Source organism: Somniosus microcephalus, chromosome 3, assembly GCF_052327205.1.
Source record: "Somniosus microcephalus isolate GS21.2 chromosome 3, FLI_Smic_1.0, whole genome shotgun sequence".
Classification (NCBI taxonomy): domain Eukaryota; kingdom Metazoa; phylum Chordata; class Chondrichthyes; order Squaliformes; family Somniosidae; genus Somniosus; species Somniosus microcephalus.
The window spans coordinates 33,556,247-33,576,487 of NC_140989.1; the positions used below are offsets into that span (position 1 = coordinate 33,556,247).

At 42.0% G+C, this 20,241-nt stretch overlaps 1 protein-coding gene across 10 annotated transcripts in view; it reads right to left on the reverse strand.

Annotated features, from left to right (window-relative positions):
• Window positions 1-20,241, reverse strand: part of sdccag8 (SHH signaling and ciliogenesis regulator sdccag8) — a 414,689-nt gene that overhangs the window by 337,230 nt on the left and 57,218 nt on the right. For all 10 annotated transcript variants that reach the window (XM_085979869.1, XM_085979861.1, XM_085979875.1 and 7 more), the window contains 3 exons: window positions 14,336-14,400; window positions 7,141-7,329; window positions 290-428 (listed from right to left, as the gene is read on the reverse strand). In XM_085979869.1, coding sequence (XP_085835995.1) covers window positions 290-428; window positions 7,141-7,329; window positions 14,336-14,400 — 393 coding nt within the window. The remainder of the gene's footprint in view (window positions 1-289; window positions 429-7,140; window positions 7,330-14,335; window positions 14,401-20,241) is intronic.

Sequence of the window (20,241 nt, forward strand, 5' to 3'; positions counted from 1 at the left end):
TTGCTTGAAATGCTTCCTCTTCCCAAAGCGCTTTACAGAAAATGAAGTACTACTGAAGTGTAGTTACTGTTGTAATGTAGGAAACGCGGCAGCCAATTTGCGCACAGTGAGGTCCCACGAACAGCAATGATTTAATGACCAGATAATTGGTTTTAGTGATATTAGTTGAGTCTGAGGTTGTGAAAAGTCTTTTTTTCTTTCTCTATACTACCCATGAAGTACACTCGGATCAGGGATAACAATGGGTATTGTAGCTACTGGGTCAAGTCTGCTTTTTTATTTTAATTACCTGCATTTTCTCCAAGTTGGCTTCTTCTGCTACCTCCATAGCTTGTTTCACTTGCTGACATGCAGCGTTTTCCCTGGCCTGCATTTCAGTTACAGTGCATCTCAAACTTGTTAACATACTCATCAGGTCATCTCTTTCTCTACACAAAGGAAACAAATTATATCCTGATTACCAATTTATTTTAAGTTGTGCCAATACATTTTAAAATGTAAAAACCAGAGAGAATTTTTTCCACAGGTCAGGGACAAATTAATTTTTAAAAATGCAAAGCAGCAGTAATTATTACTCTAGCGTTAGCAAAATACTGCGGATGCTGGAAATCCAAAACTGTAGTGTATGTGCCTTTAAGAGCCCCTGTGTACTGTAATGCCGGTAATGGCCACTCGGGCTATATAAGCCTGTATATTGTGTTGTATCAGTTAGTTCCCCTCCAGACTTTGTTCAGTAAACACCTGTGAAACCAACTCCTGTCTTCAGTGTCTCTATTAACACACGGACAAAAATTTACCTTGTTGACTGACCATCAACCCCTCATCTCCATATTCAACCCTAAAAAGGGTGTTCCCATTATGACAGCGCAAAGGCTACAGAGGTGGTCCCTTTTTCTAGGGGCACACCAATATAACATAGAATACAAAGGATCAAAACAGCATGGGAATGCTGACGGTTTATCGCGCCTACCGTTGCCAACAGTAGAAGAGGCACCTACCGTAGACCCAGTGGAGATTTTCCACTCTACCATAGTCGAATGTCTACCAGTAACAAATTCTGCCATTGAAAGGGAAACTAGAAATGACCCGACTCTCTCACGAGTCTACGATTTAACAGTGAAGGGATGGCCAGCACATGGCGAACCACTGTTGCCAGCATTCTCGCAAAGAAGAGAACAGCTGTCAGTGTGCCGAGGAACCTTGATGTGTGGATCCAGAGTGGTGATTCCACCCAAACTCCAGGATAAAGTGCTAAAGGAGCTTCAAGAGGGGCATCTGGGTGGAGTGAAAATGAAGAACCTAGCCAGGGCGTTTGTATGGTGGCCAGGTATCGATGGAGACATCGAAGAAATGACCAAGAGCTGCCTAGGATGCCAGAAGGTCCAAAACGCTCCACCACAAGCCCCTCTACATCCATGGGAGTGGCCCTCATCTCCATGGCAAAGGGTACACATCGACTTTGCTGGTCCATTTATGGACTCAATGTTCTTAATCGCGGTTGATGCACACTCCAATTGGCCGGAGGTAATAAAGATGTCCTCCACCACCACGGAAAAAACCATCACAGTATTAAGGACCATATTTGCCAGGAATGGGCTGCCTGAACAGATCTGTTCTGATAATGGACCGCAATTTGTGTCCAAAGAATTCAGGAAGTTCTTAAAAAACAATGGGGTTAAGCACTACATGTCCGCCCCATACCATCCCGCCGCCAATGGATTGGCTGAAAGGTTTGTCCAGACCTTCAAGAAGGCCATAAAGGCCATGGGTAATGAAGACATAAAACTTCAGCATAAGGTGGATAGCTTCTTGTTTGCATACAGGAATGCAACACATATGGTTACAAACCAAACTCCCGCCATGATGTTCTTCAATAGAAGCCTAAGATGCCGGCTGGATTTGATCAAGCCAAACATCAGAAGGGACGTGGAGAACTGGCAATTTCAAGGCATGAATGAAAGGCCAACTAGAACCTTCCAGATAGGTCAACAAGTTTTGGCCCGGGACTACCGTACCGAGAAATGGCAGCCTGGAACTATCGGCACACGACTCGGACCGCTGATGTATACCGTGGACATTGGAGAAAGCATAATAAGGCGCCATGCTGACCAAATCATAGAGTCATCTGAAAAGGGACAACCTACACCACAACTCTATACGCCTAATGATGAAGTAGAGATACCCATAGTATCTACCTCCGATCCGGTGATACTGGAACCCGATGAACCCGACACTGGCATTCAAGCCGAATCAGCCTTGCCAAAAGAACCTACTACACCACCAGAAACTACTACACCACCGAGGCGTTATCTGGACCGAGTCAGGAAGCCTCCAGAGAGACTGACTTATAATTGATTAACTGCAGCAATGTGTAGATTATTTTTCTTGTAACATGTAATTAATGATTACTTAAAATATTATGTACTGGTTGGCTAAAAGGGGAGGAATTGTAGTGTACGTGCCTTTAAGAGCCCCCTGTGTACTGTAATGCCGGTAATGGCCACTCGGGCTATATAAGCCTGTATATTGTGTTGCATCACTTAGTTCCCCTCCAGACTTTGTTCAGTAAACACCTGTGAAACCAACTCCTGTCTTCAGTGTCTCTATTAACACACGGACACAACAGAAACAACAACAGAAAACGCTGGAAAAACTCAGCAGGCCAGGCAACATCCGTGGAGAGAGAAATAGAGTTAATGTTTCAGGTCGATGACCCTTCATCAGAACTCAGAAAAAAGGCAGGAAATGAAAGAGATTAAAAGGCCAGTTTGGGGGCTGGGAAATGGGGGAGGGGATGAAAGAACAAAAAGGGAAGTGAAGAGACATTAAGAGGTATTCAAGACGAGATGAGATAGTAATAGGACAAGAGACAAAAGATGGCTCTAGATCAAGTGTGAAATGCGCTGGCAGAATGAGACAGCTGCCATGGGGGGAAGAGAAAAAAAAAGGCACAAACCAAAGGTGTGGATAAAAACATATATAAAAATGTAATAGGGGTCGAGGTTATGATCTGAAATTGTTGAACTCGATATTGAGTCCGGAAGACTGTAAGTGCCTAATCGGAAGATGAGGTGCTGTTCCTCGAGCTCCTTGTAATAAGGTAGACTTGTCCTTCCATTTGAAAAGCTGCCAACATCGTACAGAAAGTCAGATGGTTCCATGCACATTTAAGAGACTTTTCACAGGAAATCCACTGGATCTTCGCATGCCATATAAAAACTAGACTTCCAGAAACCCTTCAATAAATTCTCATCTGAAAAGCTACTAAGTAAGCCTATGGCAGTGGGTATTCTAGGTAAAACTTGGAAATGCATTAGTAATCAGCTGAAACAGAGGAAGCAGCGGGTACTCGTTAGGAGACTGATGTCGGGCTGTGGAGAATGAAGTGCCCGAGGGATTGGTTTTGGAACCACTTTTGTTACTGATCTACATAGACAACCTGGATTCAGAATGACACTTGTAGTTACAGAATTTCTGCATGGAATGCTCACAGAATCACAGTTTTTAAAAAGGTGTTCCCAAGAGGTCAGTCTATCTCATTCAACTGTCAATAGCCTAGCTCTGCTTTTAATTTTGGGGTACATTGCTGTGGTTAAAGTGAGGGATGGCAAAATGTACAAAATACTGGGTGACATATGGTGAGACACAGGACTGATCAGCAGATTTAAGTCTCCTACACTCCGGCGAGCTAGGAAAACTGATGTCAGCTTCTTGAACATGGGAGATCGGCTGACTTAATCAAAATGGAAATGCAGGCAAGCGGGCTACTGGCCTTCAAGTTTCATCAATGAGCCAGCTATGTCCCCAGGTATTAATATCCCCGCTTCTCTTAAATCAGTGCCGAAGTTGGGGAACATACTTTTCTAATTTAAGCACCCAGCATTAGCATCAAGCACTGCTTGATCAGAAATAACACAGGCAAGATGCCCGACAAAGTCATGCCTATTCTTGTTCAACAATGTACATTAATCACAGCCTCAAATGACCACCTCTACTGCACCAGTGAGATTTCTTTCATTTTCCACATCAGCCAACTGTGTAGTCTTTTGAATGATGATTACCAATTTAGTTCTGATTTGCGATGCGTGCAAGGATAATTTTATCCTATAGGAGTAACCAATAGGTGTTGGGTGGAGAACAAATTTCTAACTTCCCCAGTAAAAGACAAAGTAATAATATAACAGAAAAGAATATTTTGTTTTAAATTATGCATTTGCCAGACCAAAAACTTTATGCAATGACACTGGTCAAATACTTTTATTCAACAATTATAATTTGGCAAACACAGTAGATCATGTTAACTCTGGTTATGCTTGTATAATTACCGTAACAGCTAAAACTAAACTAAACAAATTGCCTCTCCATGGAATTTTGACTTTTTATTTACCCAATCTGTGGTAACAGTTAACATTTCAGTCATAAAAACTGACTGATGAACATTTATCATGCTTTAGAAGAAATTTCTGCTATTAATTTTAAGATTGCCTAGGAAGGATGGGAGTAAGATTTATCAAGTTTCTCAAATGTCTCAAAATGCTTCACACACAGTTTATTGCTTTGAAGTCCAGTGACTGCAGATATGTAAGCAACATTTTGGCATGTGCAATTTAAACAAACTATTTATCTAAAATAAAATACACAACATCCTTCTTAGTGGTTGTATGAATATTCATTTTGTCTGCAATTGTTAACGATCCTGAAAAAGCTGACAAGTGTAAACACCTTCTCATTATCAGAGTGGCTGCAGGGAACTCAAATCAGTTTACATTTCCATCTAATCCATTTGTAAACAAAATTATAGAAGTTGAAAATGAAAAAACTATGTATAACTAATGATTCAAGGAAGGTACTTTCAAAAAGAATTAAGGACGAGAGCTGTTTTGCTTGTATGAAAATGCTGTGACTATGAACCAAGATACTCCGATCCCATTAGTTCCAAGTTCCATGACGTTTACTTAAAGTGCCCAATATCTTTCACAAATTTCATCATGGAGAATTTTGCATTCATTTATCCATCTTATAAAAATTAACCTGGCTAAATTTACTTCAGTTTCTGAAGTAATCGAAAATTTCAAACCAGTATTAGCCTTGGAATTGGTTACTAGATCTTGCCGTCATTCATTACTTCTTGTCACTTTGTTTTAAATTTAGAAAACTCCAGTCTAATCCTGCATAACAAATAACAGAATCTATCTGAGACCGATAGTTACTGTCCTACAGGAGGAATGAGAATATGCATACGCTGTCTGTATGCTTACACTTCATCACGGTGTGCCAGCTACCATTATGCTGGAAGGCTGTGAAGCCAATTCTTTAAAGGGGAGACTCACAGAAATTATATTTTTGACCCCTTCTCCACATATATGCAGTTCATTAAATAAAACGTGAACATTAAATTTGGTGTATTATTTTATTAACCCAGCACCTGTTTCAGTTATCAGCTAATCATTTTAAGATCAACATACAGTGATCAAAGCCAGCGCTCACCAACTCCAGGACTTAGCAGCGTACAAATTTCAAAACTGAGATTTTATTATAAGAATGCATACTTCCCTAAAATACAGACAGTCTTTTAGATTCTTCTTGTGAGACTCCAAAGTTAGTTATAAATATTGTAGCTGTGAAAATTGACTGTGGGAACTCTGTAATGACTATAATCATCAGAATAACTGTTGGTGTATTATAAAATACCTGAACTTTTTTCTCTCCAAATTTTGATTGTCAGATACATGGGGAAGGCTCCGAAATACAATTTTTATGAGTCTACCCGGCAGAATCCCTTCAAGAGCTATTTCTCTGAAATTCAAAGATGATAATCTGTGCAACAACTTGCACTGATACACTTTTCATACAATGAAGCATCCCAAGTCACTTCACGGGGGCAGTAGTGGATACTGAGAACTGAGTAGAAGATGTTAGGGGAGGTGACTAAAGGCATATTCAAAGAGGTAAGTTTTGATGAGGATTTTGAGATAAGAGAGGCAAGCAAGGCCGCGAGGAACAGCTATAGAATTCCAGAGTGCACAGGCGTACTGGCTGAAGGCTAGTCCATGGATGCTGGAATATTGAGGGATTTGAAGGCAAAGATGATGATTTTGAAGTTGATAAACTGGTTGTCTGTTCCCCAGGCTAAGTCATGAGGGTGATGGGTGTACACACACACACACAGCATTTCATGAAGGCAATACCTTGAGAAATAATTGTTGTTCTAGGAACATACGGAACAGGAGCAGGCCATTTAAAATAACAACAGAGAATGCTGGAAAAACTCAGCAGGTCAGGCAACATCCGTGGAGAGAAATTTGAGTTGACGTTTCGGGTCGAACCCTTCTTCAAAACTGGAAAGAAAAGAAAATAGATCGAAGGCAGGGCTGCGATCGGACAAAAGAAGTAAAAGAAACAAAAGAAGTAAAAGAGACAATAAAAGGTATTCGAAGCTAGACGAGATGGTAATAGGCTGAGATTAGGTGTGAAGTGTACTGGCAGGGCAAGAGATAGCTGCCAGGTGTGAGAGAGAAACAAAAAGGGGGGGGGGGGGGGGAAAGGAGTGGAAAAATTACAAGAAAAAATGTAATAGGGGCCGAGGTTATGATCTGAAATTGTTGAACTCGATATTGAGTCCAGAAGGCTGCAGAGTGCCTAATCGGAAGATGAGGTGCTGTTCCTCGAGTTTACGTTGAGCTTCCGTGCAACAATACAAGAGGCCAAGGACGGTGAGGTCCGAGTGGGAATGGAGCGGTGAATTAAAATGACAGGTGACCGGAAGCTCGGGGTCACCCTTACGGACTGAACGGAGGCGTTCCGCAAAGCGGTCACCCAATCTGCATTTGGTCTCCCCAATGTAGAGGAGACCATTTAACCTCATGGGCCTGCTCTGCCATTCAATTAGCGGATGATCTGCACCTCAACTCCATTTTCTCGCTTTTGTTCCATATCCCTTGTTATCCTTATCTAACAAAAAATCTCTCTCAGTCTTGAGAGCTCCAATTGTCCTAGCATCTACACTCTTTTTAGATTATATCCTCCTATTCTTGATTCCACATATTTGTTAACTACTAACGTATAGAGCAACATATACTAGTCCTTAAATATTAATAGCAAAATATTGCTTGTATCACACACAATTTAAAACATACTTACTTCCTTAATCTGTCAACAGCCTTCACGTGTACATCACTATGAGTCCGGGCCAGAACTGCCTCATGCTGGGCACATTTCAAACACAGGCCGGCAACACGATCTGTACTATTCATAGCAAGCAAAGACTCTTGATGCTTTATTTGTTCCATAAACTCTTGACATTCCTTTTGAGATTTGCACAGGTCTTTTCTAAAATATCACAAATAAGAAAATGTCTGAACAATTACATTCACTGATGAATAGGAATAAAATGAGGAGGGAAAAAAACACAACTTAAATTATCACCAAACAAAAACTACATAAATATGAAGCTTAAATGATTCAGCATAGACATGTTGTAGTGAAGAACTCTATTGAGTAACCTACATGATGGATGACTACTCTTTAAAAAAAATCTATTGGTTCATTTCAATAATTATTAATTCTATAGTCCATAACTGTCAGATCATGGGACTGAAAGCATGGGCATCTAACCCAATCCCAGTCCTTGGTCAATGCAGCTCACAGCTGACTGCTAGGTGTGGCTTTCATTCAGTACCTCCCCTTGGCAATGAAGTTGGGATCAGGAACTTAAACCAGACTCTCCGCACAACTATGGCATGGTATATCGGTGCAGCACTGTACCATTGATAATTTTTAACGAGTTGGGGTTAACCCACATTCCTAGTTGACACAACTGATCTTCCCAGATTGCTTCCATTTTCCCTTTCCCAGTTGGGTATTCAAATGCCAGCTCCCTCTCTCTTCATTGGTGCTACCTGTTCCTCTCAGGTTATGGATGACGCTGGCACGGTCACATTTATTGCCCATCTCTAGTTGCCCTTCACGGCGATGAACCTTCTCTTTAAAGCACCGCAGCTCTTGTGGCGATGAGGTTCCCACAATGGTGTGCTTGCAGTGAGACAGGGTTTGCTGCAGTGGCAAGGCTATTTCACCATTCTTTGGAGCAGATGGACTCTGCCAATCAGCAGATCATCCCCATCAAGGTCACTAATCTACATGCCTTTTGCCTCTACTAAATAAATAAATACTTTAAAAGATATACAATTAAACAAAACATCAGGTGAATTGGAATTCATATAAAAAGGCAACTGAGAATAGTTACAGAGAGCATTAGGAAAATTAGGAGAGCATAAAGGTAAATCACAGAGGGCAGCAAGAAGGGTCCAAAAGTGTTTACAACTACAGTTCATTAATATTTGAGGAAAGGTGAATCCATTAAAGGTAAAACTAATAAAAATTATCAGATTAAAGCAGATATATCAAATGGATCCTTCACACAAATTTCCACTGGAGAACTATAGATAGATCTCCATTTACATGGGTGGAATATAGGACACACAAAGAAGTTAGTAATGAATGTGTTATGAAGAAAGTGAAAGGATTAAATAGGCAGAAAGCCAGATGGGATACATCTGCAAAAAATTAAAGGAGGAAATTAATAATACTTTGGTTCATTTTTTTTTTTTTTTTTTTTTTTTTAAAAAGAGCTCCATAAATATTGAGAACCGGAGGATAGTGAATGTAGTTCCAATATTCAGAAAATAATAAAATACAAACCTGGTAATTACAGGTCAGTTAGTCTAACATCTGTAGTGGGAAGAACACTCCAGGAGATTTTACAGATGCTATAAATTAAGGTCTAAATAGCACAGGCAATATGGAGACAGTCAGCATGGTTTCACAAGTAATAGGTCATGCTTACAAACCTACAGGAAATCTTTGAGGACGTAATGAAACTGATGGAAGAGAGTAATTCAGTATATGTAGTTCACTTGGATTGTCAAGAGGCATTTGACAAAGTTCTCACGCGAGACTAATGGAGCAAGGCATGGAATGGAGGGCAAATTGTCCAGATAGATTGAGAATCGCCTTAGGATGGTGATAAATGGAAAATGCTCTGCCAGGGAAAAAGTAACCAGTGCCATTCTGCAAAGATTTGTAGGTGATGGGAGGGAACACACAGTATACCTAAGGCAGAAATACCTGGCACACATCACTGAACTGAAACAGCGCAGACTAATCCTTTTGAGTGCTGAATGTCTTTTAGAACTTGCACATTTTGTTAACTGTCAAAAATGATTTTACTTTTGTGACCCCTACTGTTGACACATTTTTGTGTGTGGTATGGAACAGGGTTTCTGTGGTAGTCTTATTAAATTTGCTGATGACATGAAGCTATATAGATAGGTAATGAGCATAAAAGAGGTTGGCATAAGGCATATGAATCTTTAGGTGGATAAATGTAAAGGAATGCAGAGCAGCAAACATGTGCAGAACATGAAAGGCTCCTGCTTTGCAGCTCTACTGGCAGAAGCGGAAAAGGAAAAGAAATTGGGAGTCATTATTTACAGGAAACTTTGGTTTATCCGGAGGTTAACTGTCCGGAATGCTCGAGCCACCGGCAAAAATCAGGAGCCGTTTCGTTAGGTTTTTTTTCTTTTCGTTGCTTTTTTTTCCCCACCAGTCAGGCTCTGCAAGGTCTCGCTGAAGCTGTTGCTAAGCTACAGAGATGCTTGCAAGGTACGGCCGACTGTTTAGAAGCAACAGGGTTTGTTGCCAGATACGGAGCTCAAAATCTCCGTATGTTTCAACATTAGCGCTGGTTTGTCCGGCAGTTTTGATGGGACGGCAACAGCTCGGTCCCATCGGTGCCGGATAGCACAAAGTTTCCTGTTGTATAACCTGAAAGCATCCGATCAGCGTGAAGCAGTTATCAATAAAGCAAATCATATACTGTGATGCCTCTGGAGGTCATTAATCACAGGGTCAGAACAACTTAGAATTACATTCTGTTGATCAAAAGTGAAGCCAATTCTAGGAGTATCCAGAAAGTTTTGGTAACCCTAACTCAAAGGATAATAGATGCATTTAAAAAGGTCAGAGAAAAGTGACCAGTGTGATTCTAGGCCTTAGGGAATTAAGTTATGAAGAAAGCCTTGTGTGACTAAAGTGAGTGTAGGGGATAAGGGGAAACATCAATTTAGGAAATAGCTTCTCAAAGATTTCCCAGTAGAATTGTCAACTGTCTGTCAAATGCTTTCTGAGCATCTATGGAAAGCATCAATGGGAGCCTGCAATTTCTTTCTGCCTCTTGTGAAAGTCAGAGTCATAACGGCACAGAAGGAGGCCATTCGGCCTATTGAGTCCGTGCCGTCTCTCTGTAGAGCAATCCAGTCAGTCCCATTCCCCCGCTCTATCCCCGTAGCCCTGCAAGGTTATTTCCCTCAAGTGCCTACCTGGTCTCCCCTTGAAAACATTGAGTGTCTCCGTTTCCACCACTTCCGTCGGCAGCGAGTTCCAGGTCATCGCCACTCGCTGCGTAAAAATCTTTTCCTCACATCCCCACTGTATCTCTTGCCCAAAACCTTAAATCTGTGTCCCTTAGTCCTTGTACCATCAGCTAGTAGGAACAGCCTTTCCCCGTCTAGCCTATCCAAACCCGTCATAATCTTGTACACCTCTATCAAATCACCCCTCAACCTCCTTTGCTCTAATGAAAACAAATCCAGCTTCTCCAACCTGTCCTTGTAGCGAAGATCCCCCATCCCTGGGACCATTCTGGTAAATCTCCTCTGCAAGGGCCTTCACATACTTCCTAAAGTGTGGTGACCAGAACTGGACGCAATAATCCAGTTGTGGCCTAACCAGCGCTCTATAAAGGCCCCAGCAGTGACCCTTGGGGAACACCACTGTCTCCCATCCTCCAGTCTGAAAAACAGCCATTTACCACAACTCGCTGGTTTCTGTCCTTAAGCCAATTCCTTATCCAAGCTGCCACTGACCCACCTATTCCATGAGCCTCAATTTTGTTATGTGGTACTTTGTCAAACACCTTCCTAAAATCCATGTAGACAACATCCATTGAATTCCCTTCATCAGTCCTCCCTATTATTTCATCAAAAAATTCAATTAGATTAGTCAAAGACGATCTGCCTTTTTACAAATCCGTGTTCGTTCTCCTTAATTAGCTTAAACCTCTCCAAGTGCCTGTTAATTTTTTCCTTGATTATTGTTTCTAAAACTTTACCCACCACCTATGTTAAACTGACCGGCCTGTAGTTACTAGGATTGTCCTTGCACCCTTTCTTGAACAATGGTATCACATTTGCCATTTTCCAATCCTCAGGCACCTCCCCCGCATCTAGGGAAGATTAGAAAATTATGGCAACCCCTTCCGTTATCTCATCCCCCAATTCCCTTAGCAACCTGGGATGTAAGCCATCTGATCCAGGCGACTTATCCACTCTAAGCATACCCAGCCTTACTAGTACATCCTGTCTCTCAATTTTCACCCCTTCCCATTGCTTCTACCTTGTCCACTTTTACCGATATTTTGTCAGCATCCACCTCCTTAGTAAACACCGATACAAAGTACTCATTGAGTATTCAAGCCTTGCCCTGCGCCTCGAAGCATATATCACCTTCTTTGTCCCTAATAGGCCCCACCCCGCCTCTTACTACCCGCTTACTGTTTACATGCCGGTAGAAGATTTTTGGGTTCCCTTTTATGTTAACCGCCATTCAACTCTCATATTCTCTCTTTGTCAATCTTATTTTCATCTTCACATCCCCTTTCAACTTATTGTATTTGATCTGGTTCTCCCTTGAAGAATTCACCTGACATGGATCATACACCCTCTTTTTTTGTTTCATCATCTTCTCCATCTCCCTCGTCATCCAAGGAGCCCTTGCTTTGGTTCCCTTACCCTTCTCTCTTGTTGGAATGTACCTAGTCTGTACTTGGAACATCTCCTCCTTAAAGATTACCCATTGTTCCGTTACAGTTTTTCCCGTCAGTCTTTGGTTCCATTTTACCCTGGCTAGATCCTTTCACATCCCATTGAAGTTAGCCCTCTTCCAGTTTAGAAGTTCCACTCTAGATTGCTCCCTGCTCCTCTCCATTGCTAATCTAAATCTTATGACATGATGATCACTCGTACCCAAGTGTTTCCCCACAGACACTTGGTCGACCAGGCCCACCTCATTCCCCAGCACCAGATCCAGCAATACCTCCTTCCTAGTTAGGCCAAGAACATACTGGTCAAAGAAATTTTCCTGAACACATTTCAGAAATTCCTCCCTGTCCTTTCCCTTTACCCTAGCATTATCCCAATCGATATTTGGGTAATTAAAGTCCCTCAATATCACCACTCTATAGCTCTTGCATATCTCTGCAATTTCCCTGCAGATTTGCTCCTCTACCTCCCTCTCACTATTTGGAGGCCTATAGAATACCCCCAATAGTGTGATCATACCCTTTCTGCTCCTCAACTCTAACCAAATGGATTCTGCCCTTGCCCCCTCAAGAACATCCTCCCTTTCCAACACTACAATGTCTTCCTTAATCAGCACTGCCACCTCACCTCCCTTTTTCCCTTCCCTATCTTTTCTGAACACCTTGTACCTGAAAGTGGATGATGACATCTTCGCAGGCATACAGATACAGAACAAAATACGAGTAGGTTTCCTCCATATTAAGGGAGACGGTAGCATAGTGGTTATGTTACTGGGCTAGTGCTCCAGAGGCCTAGACTAATGATTTGGAGCAGCTGGGGAATTTAAATTCAGTTAATTAAATAAATCTGGAATAAAAAGAGCTGCATAAATATTGCAAACCAGAAGATAGCAAATGTAGTTCCAATATTCAGAAAATAGTAAAATAAAGACCTGTAAATTACAGATCAGTTAGTCTAACATCTGTAGTGGGAAGAACACTCCAGGGGATTTTACAGATGCTATAAATTAAGGTCTAAATAGCACAGGCATGTAATGGTGACCATGAAACTACTGGATTGTTGTAAAAACCCATCTGGTTCACTTATGTCCTTTACGGAAGGAAATCTGCCGTCCTTACCCGGTCTGGCCTATATATGACTCCAGAGCCACAGCAAGGCGGTTGACTCTTGACTGCCCTCTTAAATGGCCCAGCAAGCCACTGTATAAGGTGGCTCACCACCACCTTCTCAAGGGCAATTAGGGATGGGCAACAAATGCTGGCCTTGCCAGTGGCATCCCACATCCCATGAATGAATTTAAAAAAAAATCACAATGCTTCATAGTAAAACAGTAACACTGCAGGAAATCAAACATATTACTGGAACACTAAAAATCAAGCGAAAACCTCTTATTTTTGTTCATTTTGCTCCCATGCTTTCTCTCAAAAGAGCCCAGGAATTCATTTCACAAACATGGTTACCAATCCCAAACATCAACAGATAGAGTTCATTGTGGGGAAGTGTGAGGACCCAAGAAAGAGAGGTCAGAGTATTTTCTAAATGGTGAGAAGCTAGGAACTGTGGAGGAGCAGAGAGATTTAGGGGTCCATGTACAGAAATCACTAAAAACTAGTGGACAGGTACAAAAAATAATTTAAAAGCCTGATGGAATGTTAGCTTTTATCTCAAAGGGGCTGGAATACAAAGGGGTGGAAGTTATGCTGCAGCCGTGTAGAGCTCTGGTTAGACCACATCTGGAGTACTGTGTTCAGTTCTGGGCACCGCACCTCAGGAGGGAGATATTGGCCTCGGAGGGTGTGCAGCGCAGATTCACCAGAATTATACCTGGGCTAAAAGGGTTAAATTATGAAAACAGGTTGCATAGACTAGGCTTGTATTATCCTCAAAACAGAAGATTAAGGGGTTATCTAATTGAGGTGTTTAAGATGATTAAAGGACATGATAGGGTAGATAGAGAGAAACTATTTCATCTGGTACAGGAGTCCAGAACAAGCTTAAAATTAGAGCTAAGCTGTTCAGGGGTGATGTCAGGAAGCACTTCTTTACACAAAGGGTAGTGGAAATCTGGAACTCCCTCCCCCAAAAAGCTGTTGAGGCTGGGGCAATTGAAAATTTTGAAACTGAGATTGATAGGTTTTTGTTTGGTAAGGGTATTAAGGGATATGGAACAAAGGCAGGTAAATGGAGTTAAAATATAGATCAGCCATAATCTAACTGAATAGCAGAACAGGCTCGAGGGGCTGAATGGCCTACTCCTGTTCCTATGTTCCTAATGGACAAATTAAATATAAGCACCAGTAAGCATCAATCGTAGGTGTGAAATGGCTTTAATCATCACAGCAATAAGCATTTTTAGCAATAAGTATTATCAAAAAACGTGTGGTGGCCACATAACAGAATTTAAGTACAGTAATGAGGACCTTATTTCAATTAATTTCTATCCTGGATCTTGTTACCTTAATAATGAAACCTGAGTCTCTAGAGTTTCAATCTTCCCTTGGTAAAGAATGTTCAGATTTTCCTGAAAATGAAAAAGAGGAAGTTATGAAAACAGGTTTGCCCTCAAATTATTACTCTTTGGGATAAAAGAATCCTTCAACTACAGCATAGAATTTAGAAGAAGGGAGAATAGCACCCCCCAGATTTTTTTTGCCAATTTTCTCTAGACATTTCCATAGGCAACAATCATCCTCTTGTACTTTGCCCAACTGGCCATTCTTCATGCATGAGCCTAGACAGTGAGTGTTAGCAGGTATACAACCCCAGAGAGTCCTTGGGCTAGAAATTCATTATAGCCAAGAAATGAGCAGTGTTTAGACTAAAAATAGGTTAGTAGCGCCACCTGAAAATCATTTAGGATGTATGCAAAATTCGTTCTCATTTCTCATTAAAATGATTGTAGTCATGATACGCGTCTAAAAACGCAAGCTCATTGGTGTTACACTGAAAAGCTGGACCAATATCGGGGGGCAGTCTAAACGCAAGTAATGACTGCCAGTCTTTTTCCACTACTTAAAGGGGAGATTCATTGATGCTGCAGCACCTCATTCTCAGGATTGTTGGGTGTGCAGCTGCCTCAACAACCATAAGAAGGAGGACAAGGAGAAGGAGCACTTATTTACAAATCCTGCTGGCAGATCGCTGCCCCAGGGAGAGAGCCCGGAGGTTTTCCGATGAAGCTTTGGAGGCTTTGGTTTTTGCGGTGGAGAGAAGGCAGGTGGTCCTGTACCCGGCAACAGGCAGGAGGCCCTCGCCACATGTATGCCGGACTAAGTGGAGGGAAGGGGTGTAGTGTATGTGCCTTTAAGAGCCCCATGTGTACTGTAATGCCGGTAATGGCCACTCGGGCTATATAATCCTGTATATTGTGTTGTATCAGTTAGTTCCCCTCCAGACTTTGTTTAGTAAACACCTATGATACCAACTCCTGTCTTCAGTGTCTCTATCAACACACAGACACAACAGTGGCGATGATTTGGAAACGGACTTACCTGCAATTCGGCAGCACCTCAAGGACATCGATTCCTCTGGCGTCCAAAGTTGAAGAAAAATCAAGAAAAAGAAAAAGCTGTGGTTTCACTAGCTAGCCAAGCTGGTGGCAGGTACTGCAATAATCCTTCCTGGGCGTCGGGCTGGGGCTCCAGCGGCTGGCTCTACAGCTGGGCCAAGCAGCGAAAGCGGACACAAGCAATAACAGATGAGGAGGGAGCACTCAGGAGACGGCCGGCGCTGCAAGCAGGTCGGCGTTCAGACCTAGAGAGTCCGGCGGGAATGAGTCTCCAACTGTAAATAAATAAATAAAAACGGAAACCGCGGGAAACAGCGTTGTCATCGGCAGCAGCGGCGGGGAAGCACCATATCTTTTCTGCAGAAAAGAAAAGCGCGGGAAGCGCCATTTTATTTCTAGGATGCCTAAGTCTGGCAATATTGATGCTTTTGATAACGAGATAGAGGATTGGACCACATATGTGGAAAGAGTGGAGGTATATTGCACCGCAAATGGAATAGAAGATGAAAAAAAAGCTTCAGTACTGCTAAATCTAATGGGCGCAAAGACATACAGGCTGTTACGAAATTTAATCACTCCAGCCAAACCAAAGGACAAGAATTTTAAAGAAATTGTTAAACCCAACACCGCTGCCGATAGCGGAACGATTCAAATTCTTCAAGAGAAATCAACACAAGAGTGAAAGTAACGCTGATTACCTCACCGAATTAAGAAAGCTATCAAAACACTGCCAATTCGGGGCAGGACTAGCAGATTATCTTCGAGACAAATTCGTCTGCGGTCTCTTAAGTGAAGGAACACAGAAAAGGCTGCTTCTGAAAAAGATTTAACACTGGACAAGGCTTTCAGTATGGCTGTATCATACGAAGCAGCCGCAAGAGGAGCTGCAGAGATACAACAAAAGACACAGGACTTCGGCACCCATGAAATGACACAGGGTTGAGGGCGATGTTATCGCTGCGGCAGATCCACCCATGACCAGAGGGACTGCTGGTTCAAGGACAAAGCATGCAGGCAATGCGGAAAGATTGGACACATTGCACAGGTATGTCGATCTGGACAAAAAAAATCCACAGACAGGAAAAAAAAAACAATAAAGAAAAGTACAGAAAGGTACAAATGATGACGGACAGTAGCTCCGAAGACCAGAAGAGCGATAGCGACTCCGAAAACAAGAGACTAAGCTGTCTCAAATTACATAATGTAATTGCCAAAGATGATTACCAGACCATTTGGGTTACCCTCACGATAGCAGGGTCCCCAGTTAAAATGGAGCTAGATACAGGATCAGCTCTGACCGTCATAAATCGACGGGATTACGAGCGGCTATTTCCGCATATACCTTTAAAAGGCACATCCATTATCTTGAAAACATTTACGGGGCAGAAAGTATACCCCAAAGGAAAAATAAGGGTGCCTGTTGTATACAACGGCAAGGAAATACAAAAGTTGTATTTATACATTCTACAAGATGGTGGTCCACCGCTGTTGGGACGTGAATGGATCAGGAAAATACGTTTAGACTGGCACTCCATTCAGGCACTGACGGTGACCAGTAAAAAAAGAAACGATGATGACGTCATACCTGAACGATTAAAAGACATCTTGGCCAACGCCAAAGAAGTGTTTCAAGAGAAACTAGGAACCTTGAAAGGCATCACCGCCTCAATAAAAGTGGAAGATGCAGCAATTCCCAAGTTTTTTAAGGCAAGACCGGTGCCATACGCAATTCGTCCAGCAGTCGAGGCAGAGTTGGAGAATTTGGAAAAGGCAGGCGTATTATCCAAAATAGATTGGAGCGAGTGGGCAACACCCATCGTTCCAGTCATGAAGAAAGCATTGAATAATGATAAATCTGAAGAACAGAGAAAAATTCGCATCTGTGGAGACTTCAAGGTGACTGTCAGCCCGGTCCTTCACACGGTACAGTATCCTCTTCCGAGGATAGAAGATATTTTCGCCTCACTATCCGGAGGGAAACGTTTCACCAAAATTGACTTGGCACAGGCATATCTACAGATGGAGGTTGAAGAGGCCTCTAAAAAATATCTCACGATAAATACACACAAAGGTCTGTACCAGTACAATCGACTGGTTTTCGGAGTAGCATCCGCTCCAGCTATCTGGCAAAGAGCTATGGAGCAAGTCCTCCAAGGGATTCTGGGGACTCAATGCTACCTCGACGACATCCTTGTAACAGGAGAAAATGACAACGAGCACCGTGCCAATTTGGAGCAGGTGCTCACTAGGCTGAGAGAATGGGGCCTATGAGCAAATCACCCCAAGTGCGAATTTTTCCAAAATCAAATATCATATTGTGGCCACATAATTAATAAGGAAGGGTTGCATAAGTCACCTGAAAAAATTGAAGCGGTCATAAAAGCCCCAGCACCTGAAAATGTTTCACAATTAAGGTCGTTCCTGGGATTAATAAATTACTATCATAAATTTTTACTGAACTTATCAACTCTGGATTATTACCTGAGCCACGAGCGAATTTGGCTAGGACAAATAAAATTAGAGATTTAAATGCGTGGCTCAAAGACTGGTGTGGGAGAAATGGGTTTTGCTTCCTGGGACACTGGCACCAGTACTGGGGGCAGGAGGGAGCTGTTCCGTTGGGACGGGCTTCACTTGGCCAGTGCTGGGACTAGAGTCCTGGCGGATCATATAACTAGGCTGTAGAGAGGGCTATAAACTAACTAGTTGTGGGAGGGGGGGCGGGGGGGGGGGGGGGGGGAGGTTCCTAGAGAGCAAATAATACAAATGACAACAGAGAAGGTCATAGACTTAGGTAGCAGTGGGGAAATTAAAAACCAGAGCATGTCAGGAAGCGGCAGAAGGTATGGAGTAAAAGGTAAAGTAATAAAAAGGGCAAAAGCAGGAACTAAGTGTCACAAAACATCTTTGAAAGTTCTCTATCTGAATGCACGTAGCATTCGTAACAAAATAGATGAGTTAATGGCACAAATAACTACATATGGGTATGATCTTGTGGCCATTACAGAAACATGGCTGCAGGGTGACAATGCCTGGGAATTAAACATACCAGGTTATTTAACGATCAGGAAGGACAGGCAGGAAGGAAGGGGAGGTGGGGTGGCTATGTTAATAAAGGAAGGAATCACTGTAATACAGAGAAATGATATTGGGTCAAAAGATCAGGACAATGAAACAGTTTGGGTGGAGGTGAGGAATAATAAGGGGAAAAAAACACTAGTGGGCGTAGTCTATAGGCCTCCGAACTGTGGCAACTCTGTTGGACGGAATATCAATCAGGAAATAGTTGAGGCTTGTAATAAGGGAACATCTATAATTATGGGGGATTTTAACTATCATATTAATTGGACAAATCAAATTGGGCAGGGCTGCCTTGAGGATGAGTTCATTGAGTGTATTAGGGATGGGTTTCTTGAGCAGTATGTAACTGAACCAACCAGGGGGCAGGCAACCTTAGATCTGGTCCTGTGTAACGAGACAGGATTAATTAAAAATGTCCTAGTAAAGGATCCCCTTGGAATGAGTGACCATAACATGGTTGAATTCCATATTCAATTAGAGGGTGAGAAGGTTGGATCTCAAACAAGCGTGCTAAGCTTGAATAAAGGAGACTATGAAGGTATGAGAGTGGAATTGAGTAGCGTGGACTGGGAAAATAGATTAAAGGGTAAGACGATACATGATCAGTGGTGTACATTTAAGGAGTTATTTTACAACTTCCAAAAAGTATATATTCCACTGAGAAGAAAAGGGTGTAAAAGAAAAAGACAGCCATCCGTGGCTAAGTAAAGAAATTAAGATAGTATTCGACTAAAAACAAGGGCATATAAGGTACCCAAATCTAGTGGGAGGATAGAGGATTGGGAAAACTTTAAAAGACAGCAAAAAATAACAAAAAGATTGATTAAGAAAGGGAAGATAGATTATGAAAGTAAATTAGCAAAAAATATAAAAACAGATAGTAAGAGTTTTTATAGTTATATAAAAAGAAAAAGGGTGGCTAAAGTAAATGTTGGTCCCTTAGAGGATGAGACCGGGAAATTAATGGTGGGAAATATGGAGATGGCAAAAACACGGAATGAATATTTTGCATCAGTCTTTACAGTAGAAGACACTAAGAATATCCCAACACTGGACAAACAGGGGGCTAAAGGGGGGGAGGAGCTAAACACGATCAAAATCACTAAGGAAGTGGTACTCGGTAAAATAATGGGGCTCAAGGCGGATAAATCACCTGGACCTGATGGCTTACATCCTAGGGTCTTGAGGGAAGTGGTGGTAGGGATTGTGGATGCATTGGTAATAATTTTCCAAAACTCCCTGGACTCGGCAATGGTCCCGGCAGACTGGAAAACTGCTAATGTAACACCCTTATTTAAAAAGGGCAGTAGACAGAAGGATGGAAGCTATAGACCGGTTAGCCTAACATCTGTGGTAGGTAAAATTTTGGAGTCCATTATTACGGAGACAGTAACAGGACATTTGGATAATCATAATTTAATAGGACAAAGTCAGCATGGTTTTATGAAGGGGAAGTCATGTTTGACAAATTTGCTGGAGTTCTTTGAGGAAGTAACATATAGGGTGGATAAAGGGGAACCAGTGGACGTAGTGTATTTAGACTTCCAAAAGGCATTTGACAAGGTGCCACACAAAAGATTATTGCTTAAGATAAAAAATCACGGGATTGGGGGTAATATTCTGGCATGGATAGAGGATTGGCTATCTAACAGAAGGCAGAGAGTTGGGATAAATGGTTCATTCTCAGACTGGCAATCAGTAACTAATGGTGTTCTGCAGGGGTCAGTGCTGGGTCCCCAACTCTTTACAATCTATATTAACGATTTGGAGGAG